We start from the raw sequence: 21,834 nt of genomic DNA, 5'->3' as shown, positions 1-21,834 counted from the left end.
TCAGCCACTCGTGCTAAAGTAGTAATTCTCCCACAGATATTCGTAGTCCTGCAGGATCCCCCCGATGAAGCCCGGCATCCTGCTCGTCACTCCGTTGACGGCCCCCTTGGTCACGTTCTCGTAAAAGGCGCCGCGCATCATCCACCAGATCATGGCCCAGCCTCTCTTGTTCCACTCGTCTCGCTCCAGAGCCGAGGTTCGCAGGCTGCGCTGGCGGAGCTGGCGAGCAACGTATTCGACCGCCACGCCCACTAGCCACGGTGTCCACGACTTCTTGTTCTTTGTCCTGGCCAGCGCCACTGCGTAGATCAGCGGCGTCAAGATGTGTAGTATCTCGGCAAACTGGCCGCCCCCCTGCAGCGAATTCAGGAGCTTGTTGGCAGGTTTGATATCGTCAGCCGTCAAGACACGCCCCAGCAGGTATGAACCAACATCGCCAGGGTTGGGCAACGAAGGCAGACTCATGCCCGTCCGCGGCATTGTCCACTCCTTTTCGTACGCAAGCTTCGGCGGCGTGCCACTGACGAGAACGGCGGATCCATTGGGTGATGTCTCATCCATCAGCTCGCTCTCGCTCCTGGCGGTGATCAGATCCTCATCGACGTCGTCGTCCTCGGGAATGGGCTCTCGCTCCGGCAGCACCGGTGTGACGAGCGGGCGCGAGCGCGTCACGCGCAGCAGGATGAGGCGGCAAAAGGCCTTGATGGCCTCGAGCAGCACAATGACGTTCCACCGGGACTTTTCGCCGCCGCGCCGCTTGGCGCTCATTTCGCACAGCAGCTCCGTGTAGACGACCATCTGCAGCACCATGGCTATCCTGCGGTACGTCTTGCTCTTCTGTGTCCAGTATCGCGTGTAGCGCGCATGGGCCGACCGCACCGGCGGCGTCGGCAGCTTGGAGACTGCCTGCGAGAGGATGCCGTCGTGGTAGAGCGACAGCAGCTGGACGCCCGAGTGAATCGACTCGGAGGCGATTTCGGCATCGCGAAAGCGGCCTTTTTGGTGAGGCAGCAGTTAGCTTGGTGTTCGTTCTTGAGGTGTCATAGTCAATGACAAGAAGAGAGAGAAACAAACCAGGAATAATATACGTCAGGCTCCTCAGCGCGCTCTCAATCTGCGACACCTGGCCGGCGTTCTTGGTGATGAATTCGTCGTACATGCCCAGCCATTTCGGCGGCATCGACAGGATCTGGCCGGCCGTTACGCGCCGCTGCGGCCGATTGGGTGCCGGCTTTGTTGCATTTGCCGGCATTGCATCTGCTTCTCGTGTCTGTTTGCCCTGTCGTATCTCCCCCAGGTGTCCTCGGATGTGCTGTGTCTGTATCCTTTCCTGCTATCGCGTGTCGCTGTAGCTGTAGCTGTGACTGTAGCTGTGGCTCCGGCTCTTCTCAGGCGCCGTGCTCTTGTTTGCTTCGCGTCACGCCTATTGTGTTCCCTTGCAGCCGCCGAGCACCATGTCGAGGCGGCGATTGGCGATTGACGGTTTTTTGTTGTTGTTGTTGTCAAGTTCAGATTTCAGCTGCTGCGGAAGAGGTACAATGATACCGGGAGATGACGATCAGTGGAAGCCGAGGTACGCCATTCATTCGACGCCCCTTGTGGCGCATGCCGAGGAGCCCGGCTGTGGCTGTGGCCGGGTGCTTACCCTATATCTAATAAATATGGCGGTTTTCTTGCTAATATGAGGGTTAGTGGTGCTGGTTATAAAGTGTTGGTAGTTGGAAATTAATTGCAAATGAGATAAATCATATATATTGTCTAAAGTAAGGCATATGAGTCTTGGCATGTGAAGATTAGTTACGGATTACTCACCTTGTATACGCCGACTTTGGTTCTGAGAGGCTGGGTCAACAAGGCGTAATCCAGCAACCTGCTCATATTCAACGACGAATACTCGAAACACTTCATTAAAAGACCAAGGTTACATAAAGAGGCCGTAACAAATTGGTTTATTCCTTTTACTATATACCAAAAATCCTCCATGTCATAATAATCCAAATGGTATCCTAACCCAAATTGCGTCCGTGAGGCGCATCGCTTCGTTTATGTACGCAACCCCCGAAGTATTCCTACAAATGTAAATAAAAAATGTAAAAAGAAGAATAAATGAAAATCAATGAACCTTTTCAAATTCAATCAGCAGCAGCAGCAGCAACAGCAGCAGCATCATCATAACATGACGAAACCTGCCTGTTCCAACTCCGCGCCTGTAGGCAGCAACGGCCTCCCCTGCATTGGAAACGGCCAGAAGAGCGGGTTCTCCGCCGTCTCGGCCGACTTCTTGATGATGGGCGCCTGCAGCGTTTCCACCATCTCGGGGCTGGGACCCCAGCCGCACATGAAATCGCTCTCCTGAACGTTGGGTGCAAAGAAGTTGAGGCTGCTCGAATAAGGCCTGACCAGGTTGTCGGGATCGTCCGGCGGCACCTTGTCGCCGTCGACGTTGACCTCAATGTTCCACTTCTTGGCCAGGTACCGCAAGATGTTGAGGGCCTGCTCGGCAAAGTGGTGGCACGGCGCCATCTCCGTCAGATCCGCAATGCCCCGGGTGAGGGCCTCGGACACACGCGGATCCATCTTGGCTGCCTTCTTCATCTTCTCTTCGCTGGTTTCCGAGCCATCGCTCTTGACCAAAGTAGCGCCTATGGCCAGATGCATAATGGCCGACGTCAGGACGAAATATGGGACAAACGACGGTGTCCTGCGAAGAGTGTAGAGCTGGGCATAAGAGGTTAATAAGCCCTGGATCGCGTCCGCAGCCTGCGAGCACACGTCTCGCGGTGAAACCTTGGACCCGATGATACGAAGCTTGATCAGGGGCCTGAATAGGAGGAGTATAGCAAAATGATAGTACATGCTATTTTAATGACATCACAGACATTAGCATCAAGTGGCAGCAGAGGGCCAAACAAGGTAGGTAGGTTTCTGCTTACTGAGCAAACAAGACTGCTGGGGTAAAGTTATGACCCAGCCTCAAAACTTCGGGTATGCGGTCGTACCAGTTCAGGTACTGAGTGTAAATGTTCAAGAGATCCCGTGCAGTAAGGGGCCTTCCTGGAGAATGGAGAACATAAAGAGACTGGTGAACAAGCTCACTGAGCTCGCAAAAACACTTGTAAACTGAACGTACATTTGATGGCTGTTCGCAAGACCGCTGCAACGGCTCGCCTTCGGATATATTAACGTCAGCATGCAGCCCCTTAATATTAACTCCAAAGGTAGTCGTGCGATCCTCACCGTCGTCGGTATACGGTACCCATAGCGAGGCCTCAATGTCGCCGATGATGGCCGGTTTAGGTGGTAGGTGAGGAAAGCACGAGCACTGAGGCAGCGAGCCCGTAGCTAGAGACCATGCACTGGAGGTGACCAGGTTAGAATTGTTCAACAATAGAGGCAGTTTCCGGATCCAAACTCACTGATCCAAGGCAAAAGCCCCCCAAAAGGTCGCCGACTGGACGGCAAGCTCGTCCTCGTCGTCCTCATCATGGATGCGATGCAGACCCATCTCGACTGCGAGCCTTATGCTCTGGCCAGCGTAATACCAGCTCTCCGAATCACGGCCGCAACTGGCCTCGCGGATCGACATGATACCCAAAGCCTGAATCGTCGTCAACGAATGGTGGTCAGTCTCTTCGTTGAAGAGCCGTTGGCTCTCTTTGAAGAAGTGATCACCAGACGAGTAGGGGTCGTTGGGGTTGGCTCTAGTCATGGGCTGTGTTGAGAATCGACAGCCAAGGGCGAGCAGCGCGTTGACGAGTATTGGGGAGCAATACCGATGTCTCCCATCCTGGAAGTCGCGGAGAAAGTGCTCCTTGCTGAGTGAAGCAAAGGTGGGATACTCCCAGCAAAAATACAGGGCCAACAGGTGCTGAACCAAGTCGAAGTCGTTGGTGATGCTGGTCCACGTCCCCGCCGGCTGCTTGAATTCAGGCTCGTTCAGCGGCGGAACATGCTCGAGCCCCCGAAACCGCTGCAAGCCATCGGCGAGGTGATCGGTGTGCATGCTTTCTGCCCAGGAGCCAACCCGCGACTGTGGCGCGACACTCATCTCGGAAGTAGTCCAGTTCATCAGGTCCGGGTGAGAGCCGCTCCGGGTAGAGCCGCCCTGGCTTTGCGACGAAAAGTGCCAAGGGCTGGCCGGACCCCCCATATCCAAGGGAAGCGAGCTAGGATCCATTGTGAGGGCCATAGTCGGGATTGAAGCTCCAGATGCACCGAAGGCTGCCATGGCCAGGTCGTGGCTCATCATGGTAGGGTCGGCATGCTGCGTATATATCGAGGTCGTTGCGGGCCCTGTGACGCTGTTGACGTTCCCAAGCCAGTCGGCGATGCCATCGACCGACTGGCCTCCGCGAAGACGCGCCAGCACCTCCTCCCATAGATGGGGCTGTATCAGAGCTCCAAAGACTTGGTCGGAAGAGCGCTGACGCAGGCGCAGAGTCTCGATTTCAGTGCGAAGGGTTTCTTTGGATTGGCGGACGGGGACCTCGTAGACGCAGTCGGCGTCCTTTGTGGTCTTGCAACGCGCGCAAGGCTTCTGGCCGTCGCACTACAACATACAGCGCCGCGTTAGTATTCTTGATGCGGTCCTTTGCGTGTTCGAGTGAATGGGCAACAAGGAGTGTGCGCAACGAAGCCACGGGAATACATATCCGCACACGTCTCTGTATGTGGCCACAACAGTCGGCCCTCTGCTCAGAAGCTCTCTCTCACCTTGGCTCGCTTTTTGCGGCATTCCGTGCAGGCATTGGGCGTCACAACCCCCAAGCCGCGTCTGCGCTTCGACAGCTGAAGCAGCGCAGTCGACGTCGTCGGCCCAACATGCGTCGTCTGTGACTGCGGCGTGGTGCCGCTCCCCGTGCCGGCGCTGGTGCTGCCATGGTCCTCGTCCGCAGCAGCCTTGGCCCTTCCCTTCCCCTTGTCGGCCGCCAAAGGGCGTTTGGGAGGTGGCGAGCCCTTCCTCCGCATGGCTGTAGGGCAAAGTGATCAACGCTGCTTTCAGCGATGGGGAACCAGGGCGGTTGCAAGGCTCGAAATGCGGTAGCTGCAGCCTCGTGGTGGGATAGACATGCTGCGGGGGGAGCTATCCGTGGACCGACGAGTTCGGGAGAGCAGGACGAAGCTCTGAGAAATAGGGGGTCGTCTTGCGGGGACCGGCTCAGTGTCGAGGAGGCATGAGAGCAGGTATAAGAGGGCGATACGGGTGAGGATAAGGAGGAGGATATTTGCATGCAAGGGAGAGGAAGCGTCGAGGTTGATGGAGGCGAGCTTCGCCAAATAGCGGGGCACGACAAGCTGTAGTGGTTCCAGCACGTCAGAGCGCATTTCCATCAGCCGCTAGAGCGGGTGGGCTGGCCGCTATTCGACCACTAAAGCTCGGGGCCGATTCACCACTACAGGGGCCCGAAAGCCGCTAAAGCCCACGGGGCAGCGAAGCTTCCAGTGGTTTGTGCTACTTTCGGCACTTTGGCCGTTGAATGGATTTTGGTGTCCAGTCCAGTGCTTCTATCACTTTCAATATCACTTTGATCAGGTGTAAGCCGGCCAACTTGGAGCCTCGCACGCCAACCACCGCAGATGACGGTGGCGGAACGCTGCAACTTGGGTAGCATCCATGGAAAGTCAATACGAAACATGGAAGCAGGGAGAAAAAGAGGCGCTGCAGCTCGGCTCGGCTGCCAGAAACAATTGGAGCGCTTGGCTGCTGTTAATCTCGGCGAGCACTTGTGTCTCTGCCATTGGTGGCCTCGCGACTCTGAAAATTGCAGGCTCATGCACGCGACGCCATTAAGCTGATAGCCCTCCACAGCGCCTTGCGATAGGCCTTTGTAGCGATCCGCTAGCCCCAATAGCTCTCGCTGCAGCCGCCCCCAAGACGCGGTGGGGGAGCTGGTACCTGTACAGTGGAGGTATCACGTCAAATGCTACAGGCGATGTACTGGGTCATCGGGGTATTATTCGAGGGCCAAGAAGACTGTAGCCGAAGGGACGCATGGAGTCAAAGCAAGTACAAATACAATGTAAGAAACAAGCGTTCTTTTCTCATTGACGTGTCATTTTATGCCGTGTGCGTCTGCATTTCTCATTCGGCGTTTCTTTGCGTTGCTGTCTTTGCCATGGCCCTGATTCAAGTGCTACGAGGTACCTCTCCGTACTGCCTTGATATTAGTCGCAATGATGAGGCATGAGGTCATCTGAGACCTGAGAGCGACTAAGCTGTACCTCTTATTAAGCTCATCTCGCCCTAGCATGTCGCGTACCGCTAGGTAACAGTCATGTAAGTAAGATGGAAAACATGAATAGCTTGTACCGATACAGTTCCCAGCATGTACTGCCAAGGTAGACATCACACCACACGGCTTTTACTATCATATCAGTCCACTTGGATAGCCAAAAGCCACACACCTCAATCTTGTATTTTGCTAAAATGCCAAGCACCATGCTTTGTAACTCATCAAGCGCTACTCCATGGCTCGTACTATTGATTTCCATCTGCTCATTTGACGTGTGCAGTCCGTTCACTGCAGTCCAGTCCATTCATATCATGGGTAAACTTGGATTATCGCCTTACCCTAAAGCTGCACTAAATCACGACTCAAGATCTACACATCGCGGAGACGACAGCTGCTCTAAATGCCATTTCTTAAACATACTCAATAACACTATTGCATTTGCTTTTTAGAGCTGATGCGTGATCCTAACTAGCTAACTCATACATATAATTCCAACAGCTATCCCACCAACGCCGCGAATGATATAAAAAAAAAACACAAGCCCGATTCCTTTTGTACTCCTTAAAAATGCATGCCCAATCCGTCATTAGCCGTTACATGTACTACCACCGCAGAGACCCCCCTGATCTTTCAACACTCTTGCCAGGACTTCGGTGATACTTGATAGGGCTTCGCCGTCCTGTAGAAGAGTATGTAAAGCCTGCATTTCCAGCTATGTCGTCCTCAATAAAGGCATATCGCTGTGACATGGGCGTCTCGAACCGCTCTCTGTAGTGTGCTGGCGTGGCGTCTGGAGCCATCATTGAAACATGGGAGTAGGCGGGAGCATGAGTTGGTGTTACTTGCGCATTGGACCGTCTCTCCGTAGGCTTGATCATGGTAACGATGACGAAGATGTAGAGGACGACACATGCAGCAAGCGTGATCTAGAGAAATAGTTAGCGACGGAGTCGAGATCTATCAAGTTCTGTTATCTTATGCTTACCGATGCTCTGAAGTTCATTGTGTTGAAAAAGGTGTTGATTATCTCTGCAATCTCCTGGATTGTGTTTCTGACTCGCATTACGGCATCCTGATCTTGCGACATGCAGTCATACCATTTCTGACACAGGTCGCGCAGCGCCGGCAGGGCTCCTTTGGCGCACTGGTTGCTGGTATAGTGGTTTGTGCAATCTGTGATGCTGCTCATCATCGCCATCCGGGCCTTCTCGTGGGCATTGCGAACGTCTGATCGCACTGCGTCGAAAACAACCCAACCAACGTATATTGCGGTACCGATTGTGAAGCAATTCAGAACAAGCCGCAACCACCCGTATATGTGGTCGGGAGCGCGTGGATATTGATCCATTGTGCCCAAGGCGGACACAAACCAACCTTTGGCAGGCTGAGGGGTCGGCGGTATCTGGTGCCTCTGCTGTGATGAAGATGGTTGTGATGCGCCTTGATACGATCCTATGCTCGCGTCTGAATCTGTCGCATCGCCCTCCCATTCCGAGGGCAAATATCTGATCACATTGCTGACGTCTTTGTCGAAATTGTGCCGCTTCCGCTTCCTAAGGACCTGCAGTTCCTTGCGCGGAGAGTCCCTGCTAAGAGGTCGAATCTCTCCTCTGCCCGTCGCATGCCATCGTGGTGAACTCCTGCTGTAGCGAGAGTTCTTGTCAATCTTGGTCGGCGTCGTGTTGCCTATCGTTGCGACGCTCATGCGATCCGACTCGGGGGTATCATTGGGAAACGCAGAGGCTTCGGTTGGCGCTGGGCTGCCTTCGGCGCAAGAGACGAAGGAGGCGTCGGTAAAGGAGGTCTCGACGTCGGTGAATGAAGCATCAGATATGCCCACCTCGTCGAGTTTTCTTGGCGTTGTGAATGCTGGGTTTCGAAATGGTGGTGCCACAACTTTGGGGGCGAGCTGGGGAGTAAAGAATGATGTCGCGGGCACTTTGGATGGTGTCCCAAAGACGGAATATGGAGTGCTCTGCGTTGTCGATGACTTGTGAGGCGAGTTGAACACTGCATTTGGCATCATGGTTAGCTATCGTGGATTCGACCAATTCACACCTGAATTCTCCCAGCGCGAGCACCCACAATTCTCTGGTTTCTTCTTGGCCACTTGGGCAAATGGGCTGGTCAGATCGACAGGCCCAGAGTTCTGGTACTCCCATTCCATGGGAGCTTCAAAGGTTCGGCGCTGCATGGCGACGGGGCGAAGAGATGCTGGTGCTGATGCAATACTCGGTGATGTGATGCGACGCGATCTGAAGAGAAACGAGCGAGTTGCAGAGGTAGTACAAGTAGATTGTGGTGCATGAACCGAGTTTCAGGGTTGCTGCAATCAATATGTACTCGTAAGCGTCAAGTTGCATGGGTTGTGTCATGGAATGTTCCAATGTTGTTTAGTTGCCTCGACTGCCGGCCCTTATTTTGTTATCGCTATCCGCTAGCCAATTGTCAGTGGCAACCAATATACTTTGGCCAGAGTAAACAAAAGCCAGGCTTGTTGCCTGAGGCTACGACGGGCGAGTTCCACCCAAATGCGCTTATGTCAGCAACGCGCTGCAGCGTCTCAAAGGCAACCAGATGGAATGAACCTTTTTTCCCAGCTCAAGATTGTCTCACTTTCTCCTCAGGGTCAACGCTTCGCCGGCGGCAAGAATTCCTTCCGAATCTCGGATTCATTCCCACGAGATTGCGTTTCTTACTGCAATTATCAACCCTCGCCTACTCGCCCGACCAGCACGAGCTTCGAGCAATGTCTGACCTAGATTCGCCGGCCAACGAGCCAGTTGACGATGGCCAGGAGCAGGAATTCCAGGATGAGGCTGCCGATGCCGACTCTGACCGCGACTCGGATCTCCTGTCGGAAATCGACGAGAACCAGTTTGAAGATTACGACCCCGAGACGGCAAACATTGAGGATCGGCCGGTGGAGATTGACGAGGACATAGCACGTACTCTCAAGGCCACCAAACGCAAGCGTGCCGAAGGGGAAAAGGCCTCCAAGAAACCGAGAGAGACCCGCCGCGAGAAGCGTAGAGAGCGAGATGATGATGCGTCCATCCACGATGGCTCCAGCGGCGAAGCAGAGAAGAAGCCGCGAAGGAAGCGGACGGAAACCGAAAGGCGCCCAAGGGTCAAGCCCACGTCGCCGCAGCCCGAGGAAAACGACGAAAACCTCACCCCCGAGCAGCGACAGAATCGCGAAATTGATAGAGCTCTGGATGCGGCCATGAAGAATCGTGGGGCTGCCCCGAAGCGCCGGAGAAAGGATGAGATTGTAAGTTCTCGTGCATGCTGATTCTCACGGAGAGATCTGGAAATTGACTGCCGATGACTAGGATCTCGAAGATGAGATTGACGAGCAGCTGGCTGCGCTCAAGGTCCAGATGGAGCGTGCCTGTCAGGCAGATAACCAAGCGCGTGAGGCTGGGCAGCCTGCCCTCCACAAGCTCAAGCTGCTCCCCGAAGTCGCTGGCCTTTTGAATCGCAACAACGTACAACATGCCGTGCTCGACCCGGACACAAACTTCCTACAGCATGTCAAGTTCTTTCTGGAGCCGCTCAACGATGGCTCGCTGCCCGCCTACAACATCCAGCGGGACATTTTTACGGCTCTGACGCGTCTTAACATCGAAAAGGAGGCTCTTTTGAGCAGTGGCATTGGCAAGGTCGTCCTGTTTTACACGAGGAGCAAGAAGCCAGAACCCAGCATCAAGCGAATGGCTGAGAGGCTACTGGGAGAATGGAGTCGTCCCATTCTCAAGCGCACCGACGACTACAAGAAACGCCATATTGAGACTCGCGAGTTTGATTACGAGTATGTATTCTGTACCCTTTCTCCCCCGTCGCTTCATCTCCATTACGCTTTTGCTGACATCATGATACAGGGCTGCCAAGTTGGCTCAGCGCCGCAAGACAGGCTCTCAGTTTACCCTGTCTCAGCGACCTGCACAGTCTGCCCGTGATGCAGAACGTGAGCGGATGCTTGCCCCTGTCGGTGGTGGTAATCGGGCTCGCATGGTTAATCTCCCGGCGAGCTACACTATTGCCCCCAAGAGCACCTTTGATGGAACTAGGAACACTGATCACCGACCTCTTGGAGCTGGAGGAATGGAAGCTTTCAGAAAGATGACACAAAAGAGCAAGAAGAGAGCTGCCTAGAGGGCGTTCTAAAATTTGTGTCTTTTCTACCTGTATAACATGCCAAACATGATGGTATCGACGCAATCAACCATGAGGCCAGGTTGTGTGCCAATGCGTCAAGGGATATTCATTTTTTATGCTTATTAATTCGGGGCATATCGTCGAAGACTCGTCTGGGGGGGGGCAACTGGCGTTTCGGGAACCAAGGGAACAATAAATACTACGCGCAAGGATGCTTATACGATGATGTTTTGAAAATCTAATACCAGATGACACTCGACAGATTGACTAGTGATGCCAACTGCAAGTGATTGAACAACGTACGAAGGAGTCAAAACACATTTGTGAAAGACATGATGTTTTATCCTCGTGAAAAGAACAACTATGTAAAGAAGTCATCAAGAGGTTATTGATAGGAGTGGCGGTCGTGGACACTGGCCGGGCTTTGGTTGTAGAATACCTCAAGCATTTGGGTATTCTGTAAACAAAAGTGGCTACGTTACATATAGTATGTGGGAGAGAGGAAAACTAGTCTGAATTGCACATCGCAATATTTTGGCCTTTTAGTATCCCGTTCAAAGGGATTAACTGGGGTTGTTTGAGCTTGCATCTCAATATGAGTTTTCAGGTTGATTTGCCATTTTCAATTGCACTATGAGGAGTCGTATGTCAAGTGCTTAAACATCCATCTCTACTCATGCGGTATAACATTTGAGAGACAGAGTTGGGGAAGCATATGCAATGCCGTTGCCATATTAAGCCCGCATCTTCGAATCCATTAATGACAAATATTTGCCCCGGAGAGGATGGCTGCCACCTCATCGCCCTATGATTCTTATCAAATGACTGGTCTAGGCTGCTGAGGAACCCATTTCCGGTGAGGTGTCCATGGAAGTCAACTGAGAAATCGCTGCTGTGAATTTTGGAAGTGATTGTTGCATCAATAGTTGACTTGAGCCAGCTAATCTCGTAAGTAAACTTGCCGGCATCCCAACGCCTGGGCTCTTGTAACGGCGTGATTCGTGGTGATTTCGATTTGTGGTTGGGGCGATGGCGAACGTGGTTCGGCTTCCAAAATGTCGAACTGTTGGCATTCCAGCATCAGCTGTGCCATATTACGCTTGGTGTCTTCCTGCGGGGGAGTGACGGTGAGTCCCACGACATGCCGTCTGTCGACTCTGGGAGTAGGAACACCATCTGTGCTTTTTGGGGTGATTTTCCGACCCAGGTATGTCCGTCCCGTGTTCAGCACCTTTGCCTTGGTTTTCTTGTACGCCGCCACTGCAACGTGTGCGTATTGGAAGATCTTGTAGGTGAGGATCATCTGCGTTGTACGCACCGTCGAAGTGAATGCGAATCCATTCTCTATCCCACTCGTTGTATGGTCCGCAATCAATATTCAGGATGACATAGATGTCGAGGTAGTCGTCAGTGAGGATATACTCGGTTATCTCCCACTTGAGACCGAGGTTGCAGATCTGGATTGGAACAGTAGCATTACCCGTGATGTGCATGGGTGATACTTGGAGATCTTCGTGGTCGTCGGCAAAATGAACATGAAAATCGTTTGCCCTGTCACTCCAGCAGCACTTGGTTACATGGGTGCCTTCAGGAATAGTTGGGTTCAAAACATGAGAGTCGTACTCGCATTTGCCTCCGGTGAAACTAGCCGAAGGCTCGCCATTAGTGCAGCAAGTTCTGCCATCGTGAGAATAGGTGACTTCAGCTGCGCCGGAATTGGCTCTGTTGGCGGTGCCAGCGCTAGAGAGCGAAGCCAGATGGAGCACGGCAGCAACAACGGAGAGCAGACCGTTAATAAGATCATGATGATGGATGGATGATTCTGTGCAAGGTTAGCTATTCGATCTGCTTGACGATAGATATGAGCAATGAAGCTGGAGACAAACCCTTGGGGCTATGAATCTCTAAAGGTATAGGGGTTTGTCGATGCCAAAGACTCGGTTGTTGCTGTTGTTCCTCCAGTTCACGAAGGACTATCCTCCCCCTTTTATATTTTTTTCACGATGCCAATCTCTTCTAGACCCTTTGCTCATGTGTCGCCTCAAGACTCCCTTGCTGGGGGAAATCTCTGCCAGTCACTTACCAATCCAGCATCAGCCGCAATGATTTCCTCCTTGCACAAGAAGCCTTGGCTCTGTCGCAGCAATCGGGCCTCTTCCTTGCAGCTGTGAATAGGCATTGAGTAGTGATATGCAGAGATGCCTCTGGTGGTTATCCACAAGGCTGCGACCATGTATCATGGGACCAGCATTTGATTCAAATTCCTCATTGACAATCACATTTCTGTGATGTGTCTTCTAATGCCATGAGGGTTCCTCAATTACAGTCGGAATCTCTGGTCAAGTTGAGTAAGCTATACCACCAGGCTGCTCTGGCCCCCAATCTCAACATATGCCCGCTCTGTTCACAACGACAAGCGGGAATGCTTCAGCTTGCCATTACTGCGATTTCATAATACATAGTCATCTGCACTATGCAGTTATTGATTCACTGCAAGAAAAATAAATATGGCTCCATACATCACACTATAATACCCTACATGTGCTTCTCCAGCCGGTCGAGTTGAATTGATAGGGTCTTATCTTTGGCTGAGGCATGGCTGAGACATGGCTGAGACACGGCTCATGGATTCCGCCACTTGAGCCGCCTTCGCATGTTGTAGCTCAAAAAAAAAAAAAAAGAGATCTGTCACCTATCTCATTACAGAAACGGGTCTCTTGCTATCCGTTTTCGCAGCAATTGAAGCAGCATGAGTGCCTGCTGAATTCTTCAACTCTGTTGAACGGCATCTCTCACGCAAACAAAAAGAGAATAGAGATACCAGTTCAAGATGATAGCCAAATTTTGAGGCTGATAGTGTTATCATAATGTCACTACGCAATACAAGATGCTTGTAATTTAAAACAGGCTGGATGATAGTAGCATTTCTGCTGTATCATCACCGAGCGTCACAGACGGGCATATTCGTAGCGTAATTCGACTGACAACATGAAAGCCTTATCTCTGTTCAGATGTAGAAATGATCCTCGAAATGAATATTAGATTCAAAGCTAATGGCCAAAGCGAGATGAACGAGGCTGGCGGAAAGCTGCAGTCACCGAATATTGAGACATCGCCAAGCGTCATTTTCAGCGCTTGGAATAATATACCCCTTGAGAATGCAGCTCGTGACACATATTTTTAAGTCACAATAAGATAATGGATAGTATGAGACAATATTATGAATCGCCATGTGAAATATCTAGGGATCCTCAAAGTTGCCTATGCCAAAGCGCCGGGTATAGAACGAAGTGAGACATTCGTAATACATGGTGATATTAGGTGGTGCTCACTGACGTGCTTTATTTGTCATTGAGTGGGCTGCTTGCAACTCGCATTTACTTCAATACAATGGCGAACGTTCAAAGCCTTGTTCAGTGTTTTCATGTTCATATCTGCTGGGACTCTGATCCGCTCCGATGCTAGCACTTCCATACACCGCGACATGACGCTATTAAAGTATATGAGGGAACTGATAGAATAAGAAATTGTTTAGTAATGACACATTTTGTAAATATACGAGGCTCACGAATTCATATAAAAACATGAATCTAGTCTGGGTTTTGTCGCCATCTAATGACCTGATGAGTGTTGGCAATGAGCTGTACAGTGTAGGCCTGTGTACTGTGAATCACAGCAAGCTTGAAGCGGTCTCTCTCACACCAAATCTCATATCATACGGCAGAGAATTGATGAATACAGTGCCAAATAGACGAGGATGATCTCAAAACTCATCAGGGATAGGGAATCGCCATCATGAAATGGAGCAATCTCAATGCAGCTGGCCTCACGTAATATGATCATCTTGTATTCGATTTAGTCGTTAAGCTTCAATGAGAGAGAATCGTGGCGTCCAGCTGTTCACGCCAAATGACTCATGCATGTGTTCCGGGCAAGCTCCATCTCGGTCGCTGTCCGACAATACCTGTATATACATGCATTCATAGTATTCCTTTCAGATCAAATTGCTGCTTCTTCCATCATACATCTTCATGTTCTAGCATGCGGTCATCTCTTAGGCGATCTCTCTGCCCTCCATCCCCTCTATAAATCGACAAAGCCCGCTAAAAGATGCCTAGTACAGGAGGTGGGGCGCTGTATCTGTAGCTGCAAGCTTATCGATTGCTTGGTGGGGGACGACGATGACTGACATCTCAAAATTTATTTCCAGCTAGCCCTTCGTCTTCCCATTATCAATACAATCGATCCCGATCCAACCGCCGCATCGTCGCCTCCCTCGGGCCTTTGGAATTCGATTCGAATATCATGTCTTTAGGATAACGGCCCAACTCCAACTCCGGCAAAGACGAATCCCAATCCAAAGAGGCGACAATGGCGCACGCCGCGTTTGTGAGCTCCACCAAGGAGCAGCTGACGGACAATCTGCCCAAGCGCTTCAAGGGGATTAAGTTTGGCATCCAGTGAGTGTTTGGCTGTTTCACAGGAGCTTCTTGGCCTTTGAGTCTTTCTAACAGCGACTCCTTGCTAGATCCAACCAGGACATTGTCAACCAAGGTGTGCTGGAGGTTTCCCAGCGCATGCTCTATGATATCGACAACAACCGATCTCCGCTCATCAATGGAGCTCTGGATCTGCGAATGGTGAGTACGCGACTGCAAAAAGCTACTTGATATTCGAATGGCGCCAGTATCGCACCTTGTGCTACACCCTGCTAACCCTCTTGTCCCAGGGAACCTCGAGCAAGTCCGGCAAATGCGGCACCTGTCAAGAACCTCTCAAGTTTTGCATCGGCCACTTTGGACACGTCCGACTGGCTCTCCCCGCTTTCCACATCGGATACCTTCGATTTATCCAGACGATTCTCCAGAATGTTTGCAAAACCTGCGCCAAGGTCCTCCTCACCGAAGAGGAGAGACGCTCTTTTCTACAAGATCTGCGCCGGCCGGGCCTGGACAATATCCGTCGAACTCAGATTTGCAAAAAGATCAACGAGCAGTGCAGGAAATGTAGGCAGTGCCCGTACTGCGGTGAAATCAACGGTCAGATCCGAAAAGTCGGAGTCCTCAAGCTCACCCACGACAAGTTCTCCGCGTATAAGAAGTCGACCTCCCAAAAGAAGCTGCCTCCGGAAAGCAAGCTCGCTTTTGATGCCTCGTTCGATGAAGCCAAGAAGCTGAACCCCGATTTGGATAAACACTTGGTCAGGGCTATGGAGGATTTGAACCCTCTTTGGGTTCTGAACCACTTCAAGATGATCACACCCACGGACTGTGAGCTTCTTGGACTTGACCCTTCAGAGGGTCGTCCCGAGATGTTCATCTGGCAGTTCGTACCCGCCCCTCCTGTGTGTATCCGACCTTCAGTCGCACAGGAAGGAGCCAGCACAGAAGATGATCTTACCGCAAAGCTGGCCGAGATTGTCTATATAAGCGGATTGATACGGACGGCCTTGAACAAGGGAAAGCCAATGCAGACCATAATGGAACAGTGGGAGTACCTTCAGCTGCAGATTGCCATGTATGTCAACAGTGATGTCCCCGGGCTTAATCAGCCGGGTTTCGGGAAAAGCATCAGGGGCTTCTGCCAGCGTCTCAAGGGAAAGCAGGGACGGTTCAGAGGAAACCTGTCAGGAAAGCGAGTAGACTTTTCCGGCCGAACCGTCATTTCGCCTGATCCCAACTTGGGCATCAATCAAGTGGCGGTGCCCCAACTTGTCGCCAAGAACTTGACGTTTCCTGAACGAGTTCAAAACCAAAACTTGGAGAAGCTACGACAGTGTATCTTGAATGGGCCAAAGGTCTGGCCCGGAGCCAATCATGTCATCAAAGACAACGGAAACTGGAAGCAAGACTTGCAATTCGGTGATAGGGCGCTTGTTGCCCGAGATCTTCGGATTGGCGATATCGTCGAGCGTCATCTTGAAGACGGAGACGTGGTTCTCTTTAACCGACAGCCATCACTGCACAAGCTCAGTATCATGAGCCATCTGGCAAAGATTCGGCCCTGGAGAACGTTCCGTCTAAACGAATGTGTTTGCGGTCCCTACAACGCCGATTTTGATGGTGATGAGATGAATCTCCACGTTCCGCAGTCCGAAGAAGCCCGTGCCGAGGCAATCACTCTCATGGGTGTCAAGAACAATTTGGCTACGCCCAAGAACGGAGAGCCCATCATTGCAGCCACTCAAGATTTCATTACCGCGTCATATCTTCTCAGCAGCAAGGACAGATTTTATAACAGAAAAACTTTCACTTACATCTGCACTCACATGATGGACGGCGTAACTCACCTTGACCTTCCTCCTCCGTCGATTATCAAGCCCGAAGCCCTGTGGACTGGCAAGCAAATCTTCAACGTGCTTATGCGTCCGAACAAGCAATCACCCGTCCTCGTTAACTTGGATGCAAGGTGCAGAGAGTATTCAGCCAGACCTGGACAATGTCCAGATATGGATCCAAACGACGCTTGGTTGGTCATCCGAAACTCCGAGGTCATGTGTGGTCGTATGGACAAGTCCATCATCGGTTCCGGTAAGAAGAACTCGGTGTTTTACATTATTCTCCGAGATTTCGGTCCCGATCATGCCGTCATGGCCATGAACAGATTGACCAAGCTGTGTGCAAGACAGCTAGGAAACCAGGGCTTTTCGCTCGGTGTTGGCGATGTCTTCCCCATAACTGAGTTGACCAAATCTAGAGACAGGCTCGTGCAGGACGCCTACGACAAGAGTGACTCGCTTATCGAGACCTTCAAGGCGGGCAAGCTCGAGAAGGCGGCTGGATGTGACATGGAGCAGACGTTGGAGATTTCCATTTCCGGTATTCTCAGCAAGGTTCGACAGCAAGCCGGTCAACAGTGTGTGGACACGCTGAGCCGTAACAATGCTCCGCTGATCATGGCCAACTCCGGATCCAAGGGTCTGCACATCAACGTCGCCCAGATGGTTGCCTGTGTCGGACAGCAGATTATTGGCGGCCAGCGTGTGCCTGATGGCTTCCAGGACCGCAGTCTGCCCCATTTCCACAAGAATGCCCGTCAGCCGGCATCCAAGGGTTTCGTGCGCAACAGCTTCTACTCGGGGCTGTTCCCAACAGAGTTCTTTTTCCACGCCATCTCCGGACGAGAAGGTCTTATTGATACTGCGGTCAAAACGGCAGAAACAGGATACATGTCAAGACGGTTGATGAAGTCTCTGGAGGATCTTTCCACGCAATACGACAACACTGTTAGGACGTCATCGGGAACCATTGTGCAATTCCAGTTCGGTGCCGATAAGCTCGACCCCGTCGACATGGAGGGCTCTGCCGTGCCTGTGCAGTTTGACCGCACATGGACTCACGCAGAGAGCACTACCTGGGATAACAATGAGAGATCATTGCTTCCTCACGAAATCCTCGAAGTGTGCAGCAGCATGCTGGACAAGGAAAAGCTTCGTTACCAGAGAAGACGCTTGGTGGATAACGCACTGCTGGACTATTCTGATCCAACCGACGAAGCTCTTGACGAGCACGAAAGCGCACGAGGCTTTATCGAGACGATTTATTCATACGTCTCTGAGCGAGCACAAAAAATGTCCAAGGCCCGTGCTCTTGTTGGGTTGGATCCCAACCCGAGTCAGGACGAGGTGATTGCGGATGCATCAGCAGATCTCAAGGCTCAGCTGGCTCGCGTCGACCGAGTTTCCAAAGTCTCCATGACAACTCTTCAGAGGTTCGTCAAGGAGTGCCTGGAGAGATATCACAAGGCCCACGTCGAGCCCGGCCATGCTGTGGGCGCTGTCGGAGCGCAGTCGATTGGTGAGCCGGGAACACAGATGACGCTCAAGACATTCCATTTCGCAGGTGTCGCCGGTATGAGTATCACTCAGGGTGTTCCACGTATCAAGGAAATCATCAACGCGTCAAAGAATATCAGTACCCCCGTCATTACCTGTCCTCTGTTGAACGACAAGCAGATTGAGGCTGCTAAAATCGTCAAGGGACGAATCGAAAAGACGTACGTCATTGATGTTCTGAAAGCGATTGAGGATGAGTGGGTTAGTGACCGAGGAACCATTGTTTTGTACATTGACATGGAGGCACTGCAAAACATGCACCTTGGTATTGGAGTTGTGGACATTGCGGAAGCCATTCTCAAGTTCAAGAAGCTCAAGATTCAGCCAACCGACATCTCAGTTGGCCCCAACTACATCAAGATCTACGTGCTCAACAGCTGGGTGGATCCTGATGCAGCCAAGAAGCGACAGCGCAGTCTTGCCTCTCTTACCTTGACGGAGGAGGCCCCTGATTTCCTCTTGCGAGTCAACCACCTCCGCCGCATGCTTCCCAAGGTTCCCATCTCGGGATACAACGAAGCAACGAGAGCCATCATCCAGACCTCTGAGACCAGCGAACACACCGTGCTGGTGGAGGGATACGGATTGCGCGCATGCATGACCACAGAAGGTGTCATTGGCACCAAGTCGCGCTCCAACTCTGTTATGGAAGCCCGCGATGTGCTGGGCATTGAGGCTGCTCGAACCACCATTGTCGACGAGATTTCCAGCGTCATGGCTGGTATGGACATTGACCCGCGTCACATCCAGCTGCTGGCCGATGTCATGACGTTCAAGGGAGAAGTCCTCGGCATCACCCGTTTCGGTCTCTCCAAGATGCGAGAAAGCGTTCTCCAGCTGGCCTCGTTTGAAAAGACGCCGGACCATCTGTTTGAGGCTGCCGCTGGCATGAAGACTGACCGCATTGAAGGTGTCTCTGAGTGTATCATTATGGGACAGACGATGAGTGTCGGCACCGGCTCTTTCCAGGTTGTCAGGAGGCTCAACATTCAAGAGTGGGAGGTCAAGCCAAAGAAGACGCTGTTTGAAGATGCATGGGCAGAGACAGTCAAAGCAAAGAAGGAGAGACGAAAGCTAAAGGGCAATTTTTAGGTACAGAGAGTTGAAGGAGGCGTTACTGTGTGCTAAATTTCACGAGGAAAATGCTAGAGGGGGCTATTTTTGTCCAAGTGGTGGCATCACTAAGAACGGATATTTCACTTGCCCAATTTTGTATATATAGCAAGTTTTGGCCGAATGATGCTTCAGGGGAAGATTCGTTGCGAAAAGCATATAGTTTACACGGAATAGTTGGCAACTGATCAAGTCTAACGTGGAACAGATCCTGCTCGTTTGTATCAGTGGCTTCATCTGTGCCACCATTGGTTTGGCCGCAATGGATTGCTTTTTGACTCTCTTCCTCTTATAGGGAGATTTATTATTCTCCCATAATTCGAATACCGGATATCAGTTTTCTCCATGGATATTTACTTTTTCTCACTCAACCATCTGACATCTACAACAAACGAGTAGTTACAGAGAGAGAAGCATGGATCCATCGTCCTACATCGTTTACCAGAAGCAATCGATTCGGAAGGGCTGATTCCTTGGTCAACAACTTCACCATCATGACATACAGGTTTGCCGAGATTTTGCTCTCGATACTTTTCTCCTTTCCTCTCTACTCATAAACTAGACGATATGAATGTTGCACTGCTTCTCTATCGGCAAAGGAGGTTAAAAGTACAAAAGATTTGCTGACCCTGCCAAGCTCATTACCTGACAATATCTTCAACAGGTTGGATATCACATTCCAGTGGAAGAACGAGTTGATCTTAATCTAATCGTCCACAGGAAGATATTGGAAGCGCCCATCGCAAGCATAAGTTCGATCTAATCACCAAGGATCATATATGCATCACACCAAAGATCAGATGTTCATCAGAAGCACCAAAATAGCACACAGCTCTGTGGCCGAAGCAGCAGAGACAAATCATACATATTGAACAACAATAATCTCAAATACGGACCTTCGGCCATACAACCCAGCCCGTACTTTTCCATATATGGCGATGAATGTTTCGTCGGCGTCCCACGAGGCACCGTGTCTCCGGGGTTCGGGTTTCGGACTTGGAAAGATGGCACATGCCATTTGGGAATCGCTCCAACTTCAACAGCTCATGCTCGTATATATACAGCTCCTCCCTGCCTCTGCAATCGCTTCTTTGGCATCTCTTCTTAACAATAACGACACCTTTGTCAGGCGAGTTTTGGCACAGCTGAGGTAAACGTTGTGAGCAGCTTCGCAAGATCATCATCTCTTAGCAACCGTCAGCAACTTCAGATATCGAATTACGACAACAGGCGAGATGCCGACTTGGAATCCTGCAAAGCTCTCGTCATCTCTACTTTTAAACATACGAAATCACCCTATAATCTTCACCTCTGCAATAGCCATTATCCCCTTGGCAGCTCTGGCCATGCCTTCATACCGTGGCTTCATCGATCTTGGCCCCGGTGGCCTCCCACACAATGTCTTTGGCTGGCTCCTTCAAGGCGCTCTACGCCCGCTGGCTCTGAATAGCACTGTTGACCAGAGCGCCTTTCAAAAACCCGGCGTTTCTGCTTCATACGAACCTCATGGCACCACCCGATTCCTTCAGGAGCCGCTCGCGCAGCGTCGAGGCGACAGGCCAGTTATCCCCAACTACGTGGCGCCTCAGAGACAGGCCACGGATAAAGGCGACAAGGACCTCATCGACCGGATGAATGGCCATCTACGAGATTTAGCGAGCCGTCGCTCAGAGGCACTAGCTGTGAAAGCATCCGGCTTGGAAGCCAGAGACAATCCTGCGCTATGGCTTCTCGGTTCCCCATTGCCCAAGTACTTGGCGAAAAGCACAAAGGGAGAAATCGTCCACGTCCACACAGAAGCCAGTTCCCACATGATCCTCAGTCTGACTGACGCGAAAGAAGCAATGGCAAAGGGGTGGGCTGAGTTCCATCCGCTAAGTGGCGTGATGGGGTGGATTCCGCTGCCGTATGTCATGGTATATGCGCCGCGGGATGAGGAGGAATTCGGGGTATGGACAAAGTTTGTGGATGCAGCTATTGCTTTTACTACTGCAGGACAGCATTAGCAACTTTGACGGCAAAATAGCAACGGCGTACTTTGCATGTACTCTGCATTGGGACACGGGAATAACGGACGTGATGTGTCACTTTTCTCTCTTTCCATACCCGAGGTGGCTCGAAACTTTCGTGGGCTGCTATCCGAGATGTATTCGCAACAAGGGGTCATTCATCTCATCAAGTTGAGTTCATTGCGTCTGTGGCATCGCCCCATTATAGTGCTCATTCCGCTGAGTTTCAACAATCTTCTCGAGCTTAGAGGTCTCAGTTCATTTGTCGGAAAGCAAGATGCGGCATCGCTTCCAACAGCTGGCTCTGTTGCGCCAGTATTGGAAACTGGCAAGGCTCGGGCCTAATTGGTTCATATTGGGCCTGGAAAATGGCAGTCAGAAGATTAAGAATCGATAATGGATTAAGCGTGGTAGGGGTAAGAGAGAGGTTAGTTTGAACAATTTATTTGCCGTATTGGTAACTACAAGAACTTTGGCTATGCAG

The 21,834-nt window shown here is 51.4% G+C and overlaps 7 protein-coding genes across 7 annotated transcripts; 3 read left to right on the top strand and 4 right to left on the bottom strand.

Annotated features, from left to right (window-relative positions):
• On the bottom strand, window positions 1-1,252 carry TRIVIDRAFT_29527 (uncharacterized protein; the record flags this gene model as incomplete). Its single annotated transcript, XM_014101555.1, has 3 exons — window positions 1-486; window positions 532-995; window positions 1,075-1,252. The coding sequence occupies 3 exons, from the start codon at window positions 1,250-1,252 to the stop codon at window positions 1-3; spliced, it is 1,128 nt and encodes a 375-aa protein (XP_013957030.1).
• Window positions 1,253-2,169: 917 nt separating this feature from the next.
• TRIVIDRAFT_113690 (uncharacterized protein) lies at window positions 2,170-4,830 on the bottom strand (the record flags this gene model as incomplete). The annotated part of the gene is made up of 6 exons (XM_014101554.2): window positions 2,170-2,857; window positions 2,934-3,054; window positions 3,127-3,168; window positions 3,238-3,356; window positions 3,417-4,549; window positions 4,714-4,830. Coding segments are annotated over 6 exons (2,220 nt in total), but the record flags the coding sequence as incomplete, so codon positions are not given.
• Window positions 4,831-6,835: 2,005 nt separating this feature from the next.
• TRIVIDRAFT_53915 (uncharacterized protein) lies at window positions 6,836-8,427 on the bottom strand (the record flags this gene model as incomplete). Its single annotated transcript, XM_014101553.1, has 3 exons — window positions 6,836-7,093; window positions 7,219-8,243; window positions 8,319-8,427. The coding sequence occupies 3 exons, from the start codon at window positions 8,425-8,427 to the stop codon at window positions 6,836-6,838; spliced, it is 1,392 nt and encodes a 463-aa protein (XP_013957028.1).
• A 555-nt stretch (window positions 8,428-8,982) lies between these two features.
• Window positions 8,983-10,391, top strand: TRIVIDRAFT_60350 (uncharacterized protein; the record flags this gene model as incomplete). Its single annotated transcript, XM_014101552.1, has 3 exons — window positions 8,983-9,507; window positions 9,569-10,047; window positions 10,118-10,391. 3 exons carry the CDS (start codon window positions 8,983-8,985, stop codon window positions 10,389-10,391), a joined length of 1,278 nt encoding a protein of 425 aa, XP_013957027.1.
• A 943-nt stretch (window positions 10,392-11,334) lies between these two features.
• TRIVIDRAFT_222080 (uncharacterized protein) lies at window positions 11,335-12,573 on the bottom strand (the record flags this gene model as incomplete). Its single annotated transcript, XM_014101551.1, has 4 exons — window positions 11,335-11,654; window positions 11,713-12,216; window positions 12,281-12,341; window positions 12,478-12,573. The coding sequence occupies 4 exons, from the start codon at window positions 12,571-12,573 to the stop codon at window positions 11,335-11,337; spliced, it is 981 nt and encodes a 326-aa protein (XP_013957026.1).
• Window positions 12,574-14,765: 2,192 nt separating this feature from the next.
• TRIVIDRAFT_28982 (uncharacterized protein) lies at window positions 14,766-19,320 on the top strand (the record flags this gene model as incomplete). The annotated part of the gene is made up of 3 exons (XM_014101550.1): window positions 14,766-14,854; window positions 14,923-15,034; window positions 15,124-19,320. The coding sequence occupies 3 exons, from the start codon at window positions 14,766-14,768 to the stop codon at window positions 19,318-19,320; spliced, it is 4,398 nt and encodes a 1,465-aa protein (XP_013957025.1).
• A 1,161-nt stretch (window positions 19,321-20,481) lies between these two features.
• TRIVIDRAFT_216113 (uncharacterized protein) lies at window positions 20,482-21,813 on the top strand (the record flags this gene model as incomplete). Its single annotated transcript, XM_014101549.1, has 1 exon — window positions 20,482-21,813. The coding sequence occupies one exon, from the start codon at window positions 20,577-20,579 to the stop codon at window positions 21,345-21,347; it is 771 nt and encodes a 256-aa protein (XP_013957024.1).
• Between the last annotated feature and the right edge of the window lie 21 nt (window positions 21,814-21,834).

Source organism: Trichoderma virens (assembly GCF_000170995.1).
Source record: "Trichoderma virens Gv29-8 chromosome Unknown TRIVIscaffold_6, whole genome shotgun sequence".
NCBI classification, from domain to species: Eukaryota; Fungi; Ascomycota; class Sordariomycetes; order Hypocreales; family Hypocreaceae; genus Trichoderma; species Trichoderma virens.
Note: the sequence above shows the minus strand (reverse complement) of the source record. Positions and strands in the feature narration are given on the sequence as shown.